At 36.8% G+C, this 18,800-nt stretch overlaps 1 protein-coding gene across 9 annotated transcripts in view; it reads right to left on the bottom strand.

Annotated features, from left to right (window-relative positions):
• The window catches only part of LOC140675269 (uncharacterized), a 337,048-nt gene that overhangs the window by 201,719 nt on the left and 116,529 nt on the right, over positions 1 to 18,800 (bottom strand). For 7 of the 9 annotated variants that reach the window (XR_012048353.1, XR_012048354.1, XM_072909579.1 and 4 more), the window contains 2 exons: positions 16,396 to 17,211; positions 14,935 to 16,031 (listed from right to left, as the gene is read on the bottom strand). Coding sequence is in view for 7 of the 9 variants with exons in the window: in XM_072909579.1 (XP_072765680.1) it covers positions 14,935 to 16,031; positions 16,396 to 17,211 (1,913 nt within the window). In the remaining 2 variants the exon portion in view is untranslated. The remainder of the gene's footprint in view (positions 1 to 14,934; positions 16,032 to 16,395; positions 17,212 to 18,800) is intronic. The other 2 variants (XM_072909581.1, XM_072909584.1) reach the window with 1 other exon arrangement.

Below are 18,800 nucleotides of genomic sequence, written 5' to 3'. Positions count from 1 at the left end.
AAATCTCATCGTGTCACGTTAAAGAATTTAGTCTGACAAAAGCCAGAAAAATAAGTGAAGCTTTTCTCACAGCGTTTTAACAGAACAAAAATAAACTTTGTAACTCCTGGATAAATCTGCGAGCAAAGAGAATGAACTTACGCGAGAAAGTTGATTTGGCATTTTTTCCAAAAAGATTAAGCTTTATCACACGTCAATCCAAGCTTGCTGTCTATTCCTCTCGCGCGCAACTTTCAAAAATATCAGCAAAGGGAAGGGACACGATCCTCTCTCTGAGTGAGAGCTCTCTCAAAGGACGACTTATCCTTCCGGGTAGCCGTACTTCGAGATCTGAGTCGATACACGTGCGGCAGTCGCATTCTGCATTCGGAAACGACCGGCTTTCTTTCATAGCTGTCTGCGTATACATATAATACTCGCCATGTCGAGAGTCGACATCTCGATGCGCGAGACGCATCGAAACGGGAACAAAACGCACGCACGCACGCACGCATGCACGCACGTGCGTTAATAAAGATAATGAAAATCATTGTCTCAAAATAAATATACAAAAATGTGATAGAAAGAAAGAGAAAGATAAAGTATCTATTGTTTTAAAATTAATTTAATAACGTTCCATATTATTGTACGATTATCTCTTTTTTATTATCTATACAATAATAATGAATTTTTCATCTTAAAGCTATTTTATTAATTAAAAAACTGTAAAGGGTCGTGGAATTGATTATACGATATTTATTTATTATTTTATCACAAAAATCGGACACGATTAAATTCATAATAATGTATTACCTATATATCTATAGATAGAATATCATAGGATAAAAATTACTTCAACATGTTAAAAATGAGTCTGTAAAAACGCGATATTGGATATCAAGTTCTCAAGAAAGAGGCCTGAAAGGGGCAGCGCGATCAATCATTCATGCACGACGTATTGTATCGTGCGATTTTTATTCGGTATTTGTTTTTTCATATCCATTTTGTTTACGAGATATCCTCGGCGTAATGCAGTGACGGGCACGATGGCGCAGCCGTGAGGAAGATGTATCGCCGTATCGCGAGGCACGAAAAGCGAATGTTTACGACACGGCGAGCCGATCGCCCGAATCTTAGAGATGGGGGATCACGAACGAGATCGGAATGACAAATTATTTCCCCGCAGGAAACCCGGATTGTCGTAGTCATGCGAGCCCGGATTAGACCACGTAATCGACAAGCGATCCATCAGGATATAGCAATCCGACATCAAATGCGATCTTAATACGGCCAGCAGGCCGTTCGATATATTATACTTATTTTATAGTTTCTCATATTTATTTGCACACATATATAAATCGTTCTATCCGATCATTGTAGTAATAATCATATCATTGATTCTCAGTTTATAAATCTATGGATCTAAGTTTTTGTGTAATTTTTGTGATATTAAGATAGATTTATCTATCTTCATAATAAGAGCCAAAAGAATAAATTATATTTAATACAAAATCTATCTATCTTCATTTTTTAATAATTACATTCCTTATATATTCAGGATTGGTGTGATTTTAAACTATCGTGAGAACATATAAATTCGCTTATCTAAAATGTGTCAGTCAAACGTTCGCCAGTACCCAAATAAAAGCAATGGCGAGAGCAAAGTGAGTTGTGAAGAGCTTCGAATGTGACGAGAATCGTTGAAGAAGTCAGTTTGTCTTCTGCACGAACACGCGCTTCTTAGTATTTCTGGCTCATACTATCGTTAAAATTACGAAAGACGCGGAGAAAGAATCACATACTTTCTCAGTATATAAGCAAAAAAATATCCATACAAAGAAAAAATATAAGTTTTGTTTTACGGTAGAATTATATATTGGAATTGAAACATTCTGAAAACAGCTATCTTAATTATCAATTTAATTAAAGTTAGTCTGTGAAAAATCAATATAAAAATCAATATAATAAAGTATTATGTGCAAGCATTATATTTTGATAAAGTATTAATATTCTCCTGATTTTTTTAAAACATTATATTAAAATAATCTTATCAAATTTTTTCTTTATATCTGCTAAATTTTATTCCGCATCGAACAAAGAATATAAATTACAGAAATGCAAAAATTCAAAAGAATAATCAAGATTTTAATGTACCTATCGTATTCTTTTCTGTATATTATATTATATAGCATATTATTATCGAATGATAAGTTGACGCTGTAGAATGTCTGACCGGGCGACATTCTCTTCGCCATTTCCTTCATAAAAATGGTGCGAACTAGGCGTTGATCGAGTAGTCAGGATGATGAATGGACTATTGAGTTTGCACAAAGAGACGCTGTTGCAGGAGGTCGATCTTGCAAGATTGACTCTTTTTACGTCGGTCCATTTGACAAATTCTATTCATGCGATAGCTTCTTACATTCGAGTTTACAATGAGATACGTCAATACGCGATCGATTACCAATCGATATTTATTCATGAAAGCAAATCGCGACAAAGAAAAGATATTGTTACCAATTTACTGCATGTTGTTATCGACTCGTATTGTTATATGCAACGCGAAGATATTAATATTACGGATAAAAAGATGCAACTCGTTTTTCATTAATAAAACTATACTATACTTTATAATATAACACTTCAACTTCATAGAGAAAATATTCTGTCGACAATAAAGATTAAGAAGCTCCTCTCTCTTATTATTATTCAGTGACAACAGACTGCTCTGCTTGGAAGAAGACGGTAATATTAAGCGCACTCTTATAATCTCGAAAAGAAGTAGCAAAAAGTGGTTGCTTCGTAAGAGCATGACAATAAATAAAAAAGCTGCTTACTATATACTTAATATACTATATACTTCCCTTGTCTTAAGAAAAAAATCCTTTTTAAACACGCGAGTAATAAGGGGTAAAACAAAATTTTTGCGCAGAGTTTCGACCAAAAATCTATATATTTCGCATATCAACGCGCGTAAGATTTAAATGCGCGTAAATTAAAAAAAAAAAAACTAAAAATTAAAGAAACCACAGAATACGGATCTACCTGAGATGCGGCACGAAAGGAATTTAAATACATCAAAAACGCATGACGCGTCGTATCCGCATTCATAACGCTGAGCGAAGTTGCACTAATTAAAAACGCAAACATCCACCTTAAACGCATCGTGGGGTCGTAATTAAATTCAACGGTATTAATTATCTCGCGACCGACACACAGTAGGGAGCTTAGAAGAGAGCATTCGAATCTCGCAGAGTCCTGAAGACAAAGAACAAAAGGCGAGTCTGTCGAGGGCAATATTCCAAGAGTACAGAGCTCTCACGGCGGTGCGGCAAGAGACGCAAAAAGCTAGCGTTAATTAACAATTAAAGTTATTACGTCCGTTCGGTTCCGGACGGATGACTTTTCTACTTATGTTTACTACTTGTATCCGCGTGCACGTAAGCATGGTGCTAGCACGTGCACGTATGTATATGTGCAGGAAAAGCTTGCCTAGCACGTTCCAAGGCGGCACGCGCATACATTTGCATTTTACGACGCACCTAATTGAGCTGTTCGTTATTTTGTCGCTACGATTGCCAGCGTGTACGGCGCATTTTGTCGTCACCCGTTAGACGATTCTGTGTTTCAAATCGAAGCGAGAACGACGAGGCCGACCGGGTCCTAAAGCGATAAAAAAAATCTTTGTTACCGAGTACGTTACCGTTGCAGAAATACGCATTTATTTTTAGGTGTGAGGGTAATTCGCAATAGTGGCCGGTGGAGCGTGAAGAAAAATATACACGATTTATGCTGAATTAACTATGATTAATTATTCCACTAATTATTCTCGGGAAAAACATTGATTATTTACATCGTTTGCCGATAATTTGCACGAGATTTATCGGAGATCGTTGTAATTAACCTTCGTCTTCACATCCTCATTTAACGACACAATTATCGATAAATGGATATCAATAAGAATCTGATATTATATATATATTGGTTTTTATTTAGCAGAGATTATATTTGAACGAAGAAAAATATGAAAATAAAAATTTATATACAAATCTTTTTGTTGGCTTGAAACTTTAAGTAAGACAAATAATTCTTATAATATTAGATTTTATCATACTGGTTGTTTAAATTTTTATATATTATTTAACGTAAAAAAAAATATACGATATTATGGGGCATAATACATTAACATTCTGTTCGCAATATTGTATATATAGAATTTATAAAAATTGAAATACGTGCTGTGATCAATACACTGATACGTCTATTTCGTTCTCGTCTCATATAAAGCCTAGGATCTATAATTAAATCTCCAAAATAATACTTGAAAACTGAAAGACCGTCGGAAAATCATAAGAGAATAATACGACGAATAACAAAAAAAATATGCCATCATAAAATGGTAAAAAAAAAATTCTAAAGAATAGAGATTTATCGGACGACCTTTACTTGTCAGCATCTATAATTGAATCTAAAGTCTGCTCAACCAAAACATGATACACAAGTGACATTAAAGAATTTCAAGGGACATAATTGCGTTATAATGTATTATATCGTTCTGTAAAAAGAAAAATATTGAATAATCAACAGTTTTCTAGATTATATTTTTTTATTTCATATTATTTCATATTATTACATATATATATATATATATATATATATGTATAGATGTATATATATGTATTATAAAAAGAAAGAGTAGTAAAAACTTTCCAAATAATCTAATATATATATTTCGTATGAATTATATTTTATTTCTCTGTAAAAAGCAAATATGTCTACATGTGTTTGGAAAACGAGAATTTTGCAAATTTATGCAATTTAACAATTGGTTGTATTACGCGATTGAATCTTCCTGAAAATTTTTGAAATTAAATATCTCATCACGATTGTACTAAAGGCAAAACTCGAATTTTTTTTGTTGCATTATAAAATATCCAGCATAAATGCGTATGTAAAAGGACGCACATGCATAAAATATAAACGCTCGATCCGGCGAATCGTCGAAACCGACTGCGTATTCGCGGCCACAAAGCATTTCTCGTCTCGTGTTATTAATGGCATTGCCCGGTATTTTATGAGACTCCTTTTGCAAGCCTGTTCACAAACAGATACGGACGTTTCATTCCCAACATGTGGTAGATGCCGACCAATTAAATATTGAGGCTGTGTCAGATCGAGAAATGTTTGCTTTTACTCCGCCGGATTGACCAATGCCTCAGAAAATTAGTTAACGTTGCGAAAAATATCAAGTTTTATTTAAATTTCGCTTAATTATATTATGTATAAATACCTTTTCGCCAAGGTACAAAATTGAAACTTTATGAACCCGTTGCGCGAGCGTAGTTGCTCTATTTTATAAAAGCTTACTGTAGAATATGTAGTAACAGACGACAAAAAAAAGAGGCAAGAAGCCGTTTGCAAACTACTTGGATAAAGCAAACAAATAACAGTGCAAGTTGCAATATACACAACTCGTCGAAGTGCTGGCAGACACATTTGTCTAGAAATATGAGTCATCGAGACCGTGGTTCGGCACTGCGCTTTTTGTAAATTAAAAGTTCTACGCGCAACGACTCTCGCGTACATGAAAGGCAATATATATTTTTTATTCCAGAGTCTGCTCGTGCGTTTCGTTGACAACCACCCGCTGGCGCTCCGCGCTCGTTTGTATTTGTTTATCGATTGGATTGTTGTTCGCGTGACAAAATGCTGGCGAGAGAAAAAGAGTATGAAATGGTCATTCGCGAACTCTCCCTGCGACGGCAGCTTTAATAGCAGAATTAAATTAAACGCTAGAGATGCTGAATCGAAAAATCGTAAAGTATAAAAAAAGATCGATTTTATTTAATCCTAAGTTACATATTTTTCAAAGAGAATCATTACAAAAGAAAATGTCATTTACATGTACGAGGATAAGTTTTGTCATAAATTAAAATCAAAACGCAAAAAAAGATATGGTAAAGTATAAGATGAAAATTATTTATATTAATTAATTATTATACACATATATATATATATATATATATATATATATATTAAACTTGTAATTATTTATATTAAACATGTTTTTGTTGTTGCTTTATTGAACGAAAATATATATAAATTTGGAACAATTAGAATTAAAGCAATTATTTTTTGCACTTTGTTATATAATTTCAAATAAATAAAGTTTCATTACTGTTGTTATTGTAATATAAAAATTAAAAAAGTCATTACATGAAAATTATTAACATAATTTTATAGAGTTGAAGTTTATGTTAGTTCTTATTCCGCCACATGATTGGCCGATTTATCATAGATATGCATAATTTTTTAGATGGTATAACAAATCACAGAAAAGCGAGCGTAAGATATGCATGCTTTGCAAAGCTATTCACATGAAAAATTGCCCAACATTTCGGCGTCGCACGATCATCCCTCTGATCGATTTCCGGAATGTACGACACGCCCGATATATTATATTATTCGACGCGATACCACATTTGACATAAGGATGACGCCGAAAGGTCGAATATAAAACGCGGATATTTCGTCACATATTCGACGGCATAAAATCGCGCGCAGCCTAATTGAGTCGATAAAAAGATCTGGTCGCGCGCGAGCTCTTCTTTTTTTACGACCGAAATCTGAGAGAAAATTCCTCCCTATATAGATATATACCGTTTGCCCGCTGCCTTTCGACCACTGGTCACGGTGATATATGAAGCGGCCATGGACCCCCTATAGTCGGGGTTACGAACCTCCAAATTGATTTGAATCGTTCCTCGACCATAATGCAGGATAACTAATGACGCTCACGCGCTCCCGATATTCGGACAGGTACGAGATTTCACTAGCGCACGTACAAAAAAAAATCTCCTGATACAATGGCACGTAAAGCCATTTGAATTGTGTCAGGTCGCTTGAACGATCGCACACATATCACTTTATATAAAACGTGAAAGAAATTTAAATGAAGTAAAAATTGTCATCAGAAGAAACTAAATCTTTTAAAAAATTTTACAACAATTTTATATATTTTATATAAAATATACATCGAAATAAAACTATTTCGAGTATTTTGGATCTGTCTTAAAATCATTATAAAAGTTATGTTGTTTTTTGAGTTTCTTCATTATTTTTTTATAAATCAACAAACTTTCTAAATACTGACAATGATTGTCTACAACGCAATGATAAAATAGTCGTAATAATAAATCGAAACACGCTACTTTTTGCAAAATAATAGCACATATAAACGCACGACTGATGCTGTTTTTTCACGTCCATCGTCCGAAGTGCGACTTCAATATCCGCAACACGATGCTTTAATCGGCTAATCATGGTCGTCCGCGCGCGTACGCAGATACACGTTAATTGGCACATACTGCAAAAAAAAAGGCTTGATATACGGTCGTGGCGGTCAAAGTGGCCGAGCACGTCCATCGGCATCGACGATATCAAATTGAAAAGTAATATCGGGACCGAAGTGTGACATAATTGCCTGTACATTGGTCGCGTATACGCGCACGTCCGGTAGAGTAATTACAAACTGCGGCTTCCCACACGAATGCGCTTGGTACATGGACCGGTCTTCACGACGAGCTATCGGCTTTTAATAATCAGCCATGAAACTCGTTAAGATGCCGCTGGTTAATCGACATAATGTGGGCATTTCACCTCTAATTGGCGAAATCGAGGTCTCAATCGAAGCACCGAAAAAAGAGTCGTGGACTCGTATATATAGCTGTTTAAACATTTACAGAGCTGCTCACTTGGCATTAATGCATTTACTTTATCATGAAAAGAGAAAGATAACAAAAATATTTATTTTAAATAATGAGAATCTATAGAATAGCTTTCAGTATAATGATTAATTGCGATAATTGATTCTTACGACGCGAAGAATTTAAAAACTCAAATACATTAAATTTTATATCAATGCTTACAATTTTTACAATTTTTTATTTACATTTTTAAAAATGTTTGATCGTATCATATAAATTAAATTGATATTCTCTATTTGAATCACCAATAATCAATAAAAAAAGAAAAAGAAATTCAGAACTATCAATTTAATATCCAAGGAAGTAATCAATAAGTAAAGTAGATTATAAATTAAAAATTAAATGCTTCTTTAATTTCAGGGCACCTCTCCTCATGGATCTGAAAGCTTTTTATTCCGATATTAAATTAAACCTATCCAGTTCTCCTCGGCTTTTTAATCGATCAATTACTCACTATTGATTACTATGTGCAAGATAAATCATCGTGGTTGAAAATAAGTTGATTCATCTTTGGCTAAGTATAGAAGCAATGTAAAAAAAAAACACGCATATTCAAAATAAACTGTTTCAAGTCATAGATTCCACTTAATGCGTATCCACTAAAAGATTAGTCATAATACATAATTCTAGGCATTTATTAAACTGATTTAAAAGCGCCGAAATTTTTTAATAAATGAATCACAGCAACAACTTCCGTTTATCACATAAATTAGTAAATTAATTCTCGATGCTTTTCCCCATTTTGAATAAATAATGAATGGTAATAGATGTGTATCATTTAAGACTTAATAGTCAGCGCGACTATTAAGTCAATGTACGATAAGACGCATTAGAAACAGCGATATAAATGAGGACCTGTCTGGACGTGACACACACACGATGAAGCCGATATCGACAAGATGCGCGTGACAAGCTGTTGGATACGTTTATCGATGTACAAATGAAAGACGAAGCGGATAGAACGGAGAAAAGAGAAAATATGAAGTAGAAGATATATATAAGACATTTCAACTCTCTTCTCCACACTTTCTTTCATTCATAATGAACGAGAAAAAAAGAGAAAAATAGAAAACTCGAAGAGATGCCCCCCCCTCTCTCTCTATATATATATATATATATATACACTTTCCTTCTCGCAAATTAAAATTAAAATCTTCTTAAAACCGCATGTGCAAAAGGTGGAGAAAGATAATACATAATAAGTACAGGTAGCGTTAATAAAGATATAACGAAGGATATAAAGAAGCTAACGAGGAAGAGAGAAAGTATATTTAAGGCTATTAAAAGTGGAAGAAAAGAAAGAATACTTTGATGTATTAAAGATCTAGAAAGTTTTTCTATATAAACTTAACCGATTAATATATAAAAAAATGCAACATATTTTTAAGAAATTTTAATTGTCTCTGTATTAAAATTAAATTAGTAGAAAATTAATTCACTCATCATAGTGACTATCTCGATTTTTTTTTAGATCTGATAAATCATAAATGTATAAAAAAATCTGTACGTAAGAACAGAAATTACTAGCGTAATATTACATGTATTCGTTTGCCTTTTCAATTACGATGCGCAGAGGATCTTCAAAGAGAGAATATATATATATATATATATATATATATATATATATATATATATATATATATATATATATATAAGAAAAAGGAGAAGTGAAATAATAAATTGCTGAGACGATGAAAATAATCGAATGGTATCAAATGGCAGCAGAGAAGAATTATTATACGAAGCCACATCTACACACACACACAGGTGCCAAAACAACTAGTATTATCCCATTAGAATAAATGTAAAATAGAAATGACGTTTCTCTTACTCTCTTTTGAACTTCTCCTCTCTCTCTCTGTCTCTCTCTCTCTCTCTCTCTCTCTCTCTCTCTCATTTTCCTTCTCTTTTCTCTCTACTGGTACAGCTTTACGTCTGGCTTGGCACAGGGGTAGAAAATAGGAGTTGGCCGAAGCACGGTAGGGCGCATTTACATGATATGAATATAATGGAGAGGGCTGGGTTGTCGGTGAACTCGGGCTACACGAGAGAACGCTACCTGTTGAACGAAGAGTCCGGGTATCATCGGTGACCCACAGGATGTGCCCGGGATCGTCGACAGACTCGTTGTCGGTTAGTAACGGATCACCCCGGACAGATCCGGTTGCTTGTCGAATATAATAATTTAGTAGATAATTTAAAAATATGTGGTATTAAATCAATGAGGTAATGATTTTTCTGTGATTTATATAGAAGTTAAAAGCATGGATAAAAGAAATTGATATCTATATGTAGAAAATATTTCTAGAGAAAAAAATATTTTTCTTTTTTTTTTTTTTGTCCTAAAACAAAGCTAAAATTATACAATTATATAACCTCTTGAAAGAGTGGAAAAAATGAAATATCCATCATACGGAGAATTGAAAATTTTTTCATGCAAAAGTTATTAACTTTCTTTCACGATGTAACTTGATACTCAGAATGTTTTTTGATGTAAATTTTGTGTCGATGACTTGCATCTTATCGCGAATAATTTTTTGCAACTTCATACAGTTTCTTATTTTCGCACCAATAATTATTGCCGTTCACAGATACGATATATCGCTTATGTACATACAAGTATAACAAGATAAAGTCTTTCCTTGGCTTTCAAATTAAATAGGATATGTTTCCACGAATAATATGTGTGCAGGCGTTTATTTACGTTTCGTTCCTCGCATCCCATCTGCCTAATTAAGGGTTATCCGTGTATGTCTAATAGAATCTCAGCGTGCTATCGCGTTGCCCACGCCGAGCTTCGACAACGAAGACAAAATCCTGCATGCTATAAATATGTATAGGATAAAGCACGCGCGCGCGCGCCTCGTTCGAGGAAAAATCCGAAGATATTTTCTTCCTTTTCTGTAATTCTATAATGGAGATCATATTCCGTCCTTACAATATTTCTCGTGCGAATAAAATCCCGGTTGGTCATCCAGTTGTGTACATATGTATTTACATTCTTATGATAATTTTTTGATTCGACAATCGTACTATAAAGAGAAGCGAAATACGTTCACAAACAACAGTAGAAAAAGCGATACACACAAGCCCAGTCGCCTTCAATAATCATCGCACGGAAATTCATATAATCTCTTACGGTTCTGATTTCGTCGGATTCTCGCCCTCTTGCCCGATATTATTTCCCGATTTCGATTAAAAGCGAGTCCAACTATCATGATCCTCGAGATTGCAATTTTCAGGGATAGCGGCAGGCCGGGTTGCATCTCAGGAGACGCGAGACGAGCTTGCCTCGTAAAAATCGCTCTCGCGACCCCGGAGCCAGAGGTCGAAAGTGAGGGACAGCAACGAACCTGGGGCGTGAGGCGAAGAGAGGGAAATGAGCGTAGTACAAGAGAGAAAGAAAGAATGAGAAAAGGAAAGAGTATCGCGGAGGCAATATAAAGGGGCAATAAAATCACGACGTCCAACAATACGGGCGGACTTGGCCCACCGCCTTCGCCTTATTCTTTCTGCGTTCTTCATTTCTCTCTCTTTCAACCATCCCGCCGGTACCGGGGGATGTGCAACCTAGGTCAATTTTATTTGCCGTGTGTTCGGGTTGCGTACAGACTGGCAACTTCAATGTGAAAGTTTTGAAATCTCAACTTTACGAGAGGTGCAACGGCGAAGTCCATCGGGAAATCGGGATCTCCATCGGAGTTCGATTGCGAGAAAATTTGGAAGAAAAAAAAAAAGCGCAGCCACTCTCCGCAACTTCGCATCGTGTTTGCGAAACAGATTTACATCCGGAGCGTCACGAAAACGATTAAAACGAAGTGGTTGACTATTCCTGAGGAATCGAATAAGAAACTCGAAATAAATCAACGAGCTCAGTGAAAAGTTCGCCTACGTTCGACAGGATAACATCCTAAACATTCTTAAACTCGTTTTCATGTTAATATCAATGTACGTAAACAGGAATTTTAAAAATGTTGAGGAATTGAAAATGATATGTAGAGATGTTTCTGCAATATTTTCGATTATGACAAATCCGATGCAACACTTTGAATTATTAATTTTAAACTCAAAACTTATTAATTTTAAACTGTCTGTGACTCTCTATCATTGTTTACAATTTTATAGTCGCTATTTTTCTCAATACATTAATATTTATGAAAGAATATCTTATAGAGAATAATATATCCATTGCTTATAATGTTGTTCTGCGAATGCTAAATAAGTTTATATTTTTTACTAAAATTCAGTTAAATTTTAATAAATTCAAAAATATATATTTTTTTTAATATTGGCACAAACAATGATAGAGTATAAATATTAGACTTTAATAATAGAAATGCAATAAAGACAACTAATTTTGAAATTTAATTAACATTATAAAAAATTAATAATATAACATCGATCAACAATGCACGTGGAACACGAGTAATTTCAATTCTCGTCGCACGACAACTTCCTTCGAGTTGGTCTTTTCTAAAGAATTGTTAAGTAGCAAAAGGGAAGAGGTATTGAGAAGAGACAGTTCTTGGAGAACAGGCGTCACTATACTGACAAGAGTGCATTGAATCATTGGAACACAAGGCACGATCGTTCAGGCGTCCGCTATATCCTATTATACGTTAATGACAGGTTAGCTAACTGACTTGTAATAGTGCATAGTATCAACACACATACACATACACCCAGACACACATACACATACAGACATATAATATTCACGATCATTTTGTTTAGAAAACTTGCAAAAATGAAAAAAAATTCTCGACAAATTGACAAGACGAAAAAAAGAGAAAAAAACAAGCGCACGAAATTTTATTTCAACAATATTGTTCCAGCATTCGTTTATTTAGTAACAATGGCCAACCATATCCGGCTTTTGTATAAAAGAAAGGAATATTTTTAACAAATGAAAAATGTTTTAACAGACATATGAGAAATGTTTCGATCAGACATATCGAAAAAAATGCGGAAAAGATGAAAGATGCAACCTACACTTTTGATGTAAATTAATTGGGGGACACAAATGGTTTAACCGAGATAAAAGGGCAAATTTATATACCACCCATTCGATACAGATGACTGTATGTCATATTGAACGTTCTTAAATCCTCGTTGAATGTCCCGATGAGCCAGTCATTGCTTTGCCCGATACATCATTAAATCTCGCGTAAGCCTAAAAAGCCACTGCAGTCGCGCTCGCTCGACTAAAGCTCGCTAAAAGCCCTGGCTTATTATATGTATATAGCTGAATATCTCCGAATAATAACAGATGTATTCGCTTTGAATAATTTGCCAGTTGCGTTTCAAGTCCGGCAATACTGGAGAGATTTCTCCCGAGCGTTCTCTCCCATCATCTCGTTCGAAAAACTTTCAATTCTCCTACGTACATACGTCGTTATTAAACGTACTTCGTAATTAGCCACTACTAATAACTCACATGGATTTATGCACTTACACGCACATACGGAGAGCTAATGTGAACGAGAGAGAAAGAAAAAGAGGAGGCAAGATGGAGACAGGAGTATAAACAGGCCTTAAGAATGCCATTGTGCTTTACAATATCCACGAGCTATGAGCAAGATTATTAAAGGGCTGAGGTCGCGCCTAAGGTTAAGGGGAAAAGACGGTTGCGGCCACGGAACCTTTAGGTAGACAGAGATAAAGAGAGAGAACAAGAGCTTTCTTCTCGCACATAAAACCACATGCGATTTACGCTCGCTCATGCAAGCTGCGTGTACTTTTATATGAAAACGTCGAAAATATGCGAGCCAAGATCAAAGCTTGAGACCGACCTAACCAGGAAGGATGGTCGCTTACACATGCTTCGTGTATATATATATATATATATATATATATATATATATATATATATATATATATATATATTCTCCGCAATAATGGTTAACGTGCATATAATGCAAAATGCGCTTTAAGACCAACGGGGGTCGAGAGAATTGGGCTTTCGCACTTTCTATTTAGTCGCAGGACGAAGAAATGACTCGGGGGAGTTGAGTTAAAGCTGAGTGTTATCCTACTAGCTAACTGCAGTCGCATAATCGTGTGATTATCCCGGTAAAACACGGAAAACCGGTGCAAAATGAATAAGAAAGATGAGAGATAATAGGATTATATTGTTTGATGTAGAGCAAAATATAAGCTTTTCATAATAAAGTTTTGTTAAATTGCTTCAGTTATTTAATAGTGCAATTTTTGTCAATTCAAGTTAAATTTAAAGATGGTTGACTAAAATAATTTAGAGTTTACAGATATCGAATAACATGAAGCAAACAAGTATCGATTCGCGTAATAAATAATGCTTTTGCAAGCGTTGCTGCGATTGCATTCACGCTCCAAGAAGCAGGCCTGCTTGATAACGATGAAAAATGTCCGACACTCTTTTTACATTTAGTCGCATAGATATGCGCTAACGGAATATGAGATCTATACACGCGGTTACGATCTTGTAAATTGGTTACTTCGCGCGCGATATAAGAGAGTATAAATTTCTCCAAACAAATAAAAATCGTGTAATAGCCGTACTAAACTTTCACAGAATTCAAACTCTTTGAATAAAATTGCCGTTTTTTCTCTCTTATTTATTAATCGTGTTTCATTGATATATGTGCTGTAACGTTGATGTCTCGAGAAATCAAAAGTACTTAAAAAGAATTAGAATTAATTAAACAAGTAATATTCAACCGAGTTTTCGGTCTTTCATTTCGAAAAAAATTTTAAAATATGCAATATTAAAAATGGATGTTTATGCAATTATTATTCGATTCTGTGTTTTAAAAGCATATTTTTCAATATTTGAAAGATCTAAAGAAAAAGAACAATGCAATAAATTAAAATTTAGTTGACATAAAATACAATTTACAGTTGAATCGTCATAAAAATTGAAAAATTCTGGAAATTAAAATTACTTATGTGAATAATGTAAATCATTTAATTCCCAAGCGTTTGTGAAATTGTCGAAAAGCCGAAAATTGAAATAAAGAAAAATAAATATTCGTACAAATGTGTAATTTGTAATTCTTCATAATTTTTTCTTTAAATCCCCCTTTTTATGGGATAAAAAAAGATCGACACTCTAGAAAAGTTAAAGTGTCGCGATAACTGAAAACCTCGCATCAGCAACCAATGCTATTGCGATGCGCTGTCATATTTGCTAAATTGAGTGAACACTGACCTTGCGAAGAACGCTGCGGCTGCGCTGGCCTGCGCCGGCGTCCCGGGCACTCCGCTCACGTTGTACGAGTACTTGGTCTCCTGGTACACCTGATACGCGCTCGGCGGTTTCGAATGCGATGATCTATGGTAGTAGTGATCTCCGCTGTGGTGACTCTTCTCCGACTGTTGCTGACCGCTCTTACCTAGGCCGTAACTTTGCGCGGACGAAGGCAGCATCTTGCCATGACACTTGTCACCCTTTTCGCACGAGGAAGGCGCGTGGAAAAGATGTGATTTCTCGTGCGTGGACGCTGGCTGCTTGTCAACAGCACCGTAAACCTTAAAGTCGGCGTAACCCTTCAGCTCGCCGTAATAACGCAAGTTCTCGACCTTGTAACCATGTCCGACATCGTGGCTCTTGGCCTTGTTGACCTCGTGCTTGTTGTAGCCGGCCTCCTGCGAGGCCGGCTTCATCCTTTCCGCGCCGCACTTGCCGACCGCCGTGGACTCGCCACTGCCACTATGTAAAGCGCTCTTTCCCGACAGCTTCTCAATCTTCAGCATGGATCTCTCGTTCGAACGACCTTGAATCGCGTCGCTACTGTTCCGATTCGACTCCGACCCAGTAGCCTTGTACTTGTCGCACGTTGTTACTTCGCCACACGAACCGTCGCCGCCACCGTCCAAGAAAACATTACCGACAATAACACCGCTAGCAATGGTGCTTCCGCGAGTCTGTTGTTGCTGTTGCTGATGAGGATGATGATGATGATGATGATTATGATGACTTTTCAGCGGCTCGACGTAACCACGCGAAGATAACGTTACGTCACAATCATTGCCAGTCTCCTGTAGCAAGTTCTCCTTGCTGTTGTTGTTGTTATTGCTACTGTTATTGCGCACGTCGCACGTTTTATGGAAGATCCGCTGTCGCGCGATCGGGGCACGTGTTGCTTCTCGCGCGGTCGGCGTGATACTGGCCAGATTAGAGGGCGTCTCGGCGCCATGAGTGCCGGTGTTCCCTCTTCCCCCACTGGAATTACCGCCACTGCCACCACCGCTGATGCCGCCACCCCCGCTGCCACTACCACCTTGTCGTCTGCCCCTCTCTTCCTGCTAAATGATAACGCGACGTGCTATAGTCGGCGTGTAGTACTACGATTCATGCACAGTCTACCGTTAATGCGCCGGATATATATCAAGCCGCCACCACGTGAGCTGCTGAGAAAACGGAGCAATAATGGTAGAGCGTGATGAAGAGCGGACGACAATCTTCTCTTAATCAGTTATATATATAAAATGACATAACATAAATTTCAAAAGTTAATTTTTCAAATAATTTCACATTAAAAATATAGCTTCCATGTTATTTAATAACTTATAACATTGATCCATAATGTCTTGAAATAACCTAACCCGCGCGCTCAATCTTTCAAAGATACGACACATGCAAGATTTTTATATATGTTACCGGGCTTACCTGAGTCTTCTTAAAGTCATCCTGCCGTTTGGACACCTCGATGTACTTAGGCGGATCAGGATGGTATTTGGGTGGCGGTTCCACTACTCTCGGCAAAGCTTCTTGATAGCGCGGCGGCCTGTCAAACTGTCGATACTTGGGCGGATCGATGTATGGATTATTGCGATGGCCGCAGTAATTCGGCAGCTGACACTCCGTGAGATCCGACTGCGAGCGGTTCAACTGACGATGTTCCGACGCGTTCGCCAATGTTTTCTGCTGCTCCTGGTGACTCTGCCTGCCGTGTTTCGCTTGTGATTTCTCTTGACCAGCAGCGTAAGACTTGTCGTGAGACTTGGTCCCTTTGTCGGCACGCTCCTTGCTCTCGGACTTCTCCCTTTTTTCCTGACAGCCTGGTGGTCCGTCGATCTCGTAGAATGTCAACTCCTTCTTCAACTTTTGATGCGACTTGTCATGTTGCCGTGGATTCTCAGTTTTTACAGGCGGATTTATCTGGTAAAATGTGAGTTCGCGAGAATCCTGAGACTTGGAGCGTATCTCCTGGTACAGATGGTGTTGCCGTTCCGGTTGAGAGTGGCTGCGTGAATATCGCTGATCGAGCTTCGAGCCGTCCTGATACTTCGATCGCGCGTATCTTTCATTGGCACCGAGTTTGTGCCCATACTCGAGATACTCGTTGCCGTACTTGAAGAACTGTCGCGGCTTGTACTTCTCTTCGAACTGTGAGTAATTGTATGTGTTGAAGCCGACTTGATTAAAGTTTCTGCTGAGATTCGTAGAATCGTAGTCGGTCGATGTCACCGCTTCCATATTTATCTAAAAATAAAAAAATCAGAATAAAAAAACGTTATTAGAATAAAAATTTTGAACTTGTCATCCTATGTGTTTCCTCTCTTCAAATTTTTATTATATATTATAATCTAATTTCTCAACATTATTTTTAAAACGTATTAACGATTGCGACATATATTTCTCGACGAGATGCCGACGACGGATAAACCACAAGACAAGCATGTGCGAAGAATTTACGTGAATCGCTCGACGAACGGCTTCGAGAAAGACGAAGAGAGGCAAGAAGCCGAACTCGAGGCAGCAACGACGGCCATAAATCGGGGAGGCCCGTCTTCTTAAACGCCGGAGTATTTAGCGCGAAACAAAAAGCCGCCGTGAGATAAATAAAATCTGACACCGGGAGGGCGTGCCGCCGCTATCCACCACATCGTGTCCTGAATAAAGCCTCGCTTGCTCCAACGAAGAACGACAAGGAAAAACAAAAATGATGCGCAAGAACCCCGTCGGAATAAACTGAGAGGGTTGAAGAAGGCTTGGAGCTCGTGTCAAAAATCAAGTCGAGAAAACCGGTTCACACCTCAAGACTGAAAGCTGATCGGAACACATGTACATACAGTCTGTCCCAGGAATGCTTATGTATACATTTTTTACTTTAGAAAATTAATAATTTTTTGAAAAATTAAATTTAAATACATATATTGTACATGTTTCTCTTTCTAAATTAAAGATATTCAAGATAATCCAAAATTTAAATGTTATAATTTTACATTTCTTTTTGATATAAAGTTGAAATGTAATTTTCTTATAAGAAAATTTGACTTAGTATTATCTCTTAATATTAAACATTTTTGTCTTCAATTCAATTTATTCAACTTTCTATTGAATTAATTGAAAAATCTGTAAAAGTAAAGTTTATCTTAAATGTGCTAAAAAGATTAAAGTATCATTAATAATTTTTTTCATCTTTATATCATCTTATACCTTGTTTTATATAAAATTTCAGTTTTATTTATATTTACACCATTTAAATATTGCTACTCTGACATGTGAGAAAATTGTTTTAAATTGATGTGAGCTCGTTAGATGAAACAAGTCGTGGAGAGGCCAGGATCTGAGACACCCTGTATATACGCGGGACCACTTTCAAAACCGATGTATCCGAGATCACATGCGATCTCGCTTTCTTTCCGTGCGAGCCCCTATTCAGAACGCTGCGAGGCACGATGAACAACCGAGATGACCGGACACGATTAGCCGCGGCGACTTCGCGAAAGTCGGCTCGCAAAGTTAAAGTAACGTCACCTATCTCGTGCTCGTCGTGATAACGAGAAAATGTTCGATCTGAGAGCCCAGATGGTCGCGCGAGTTAACAGAAGAGAACGAATCGAGAAAATTATCGATCGCGACTTTCGCAGGTAGGTACGATCACGTTGGGTGATCAATCGTCTAATCCGGTTTCTCCGGGTCACCCGGTACGTACACGGCACTTCGTAACACGCTCTGCGAATCGAGAATGCCCCTGCGGGGCTGCAGTTATATATTACAGCTGGTAATGAAGACTCTCTCCATGGTAAGAGCAACGAGCTACCGGCGAAGCCTTGTTTATTAGGGGC

Source organism: Anoplolepis gracilipes, chromosome 17, assembly GCF_047496725.1.
Source record: "Anoplolepis gracilipes chromosome 17, ASM4749672v1, whole genome shotgun sequence".
NCBI lineage: Eukaryota > Metazoa > Arthropoda > Insecta > Hymenoptera > Formicidae > Anoplolepis > Anoplolepis gracilipes.
This window is presented reverse-complemented; position numbering and strand designations above follow the sequence as displayed.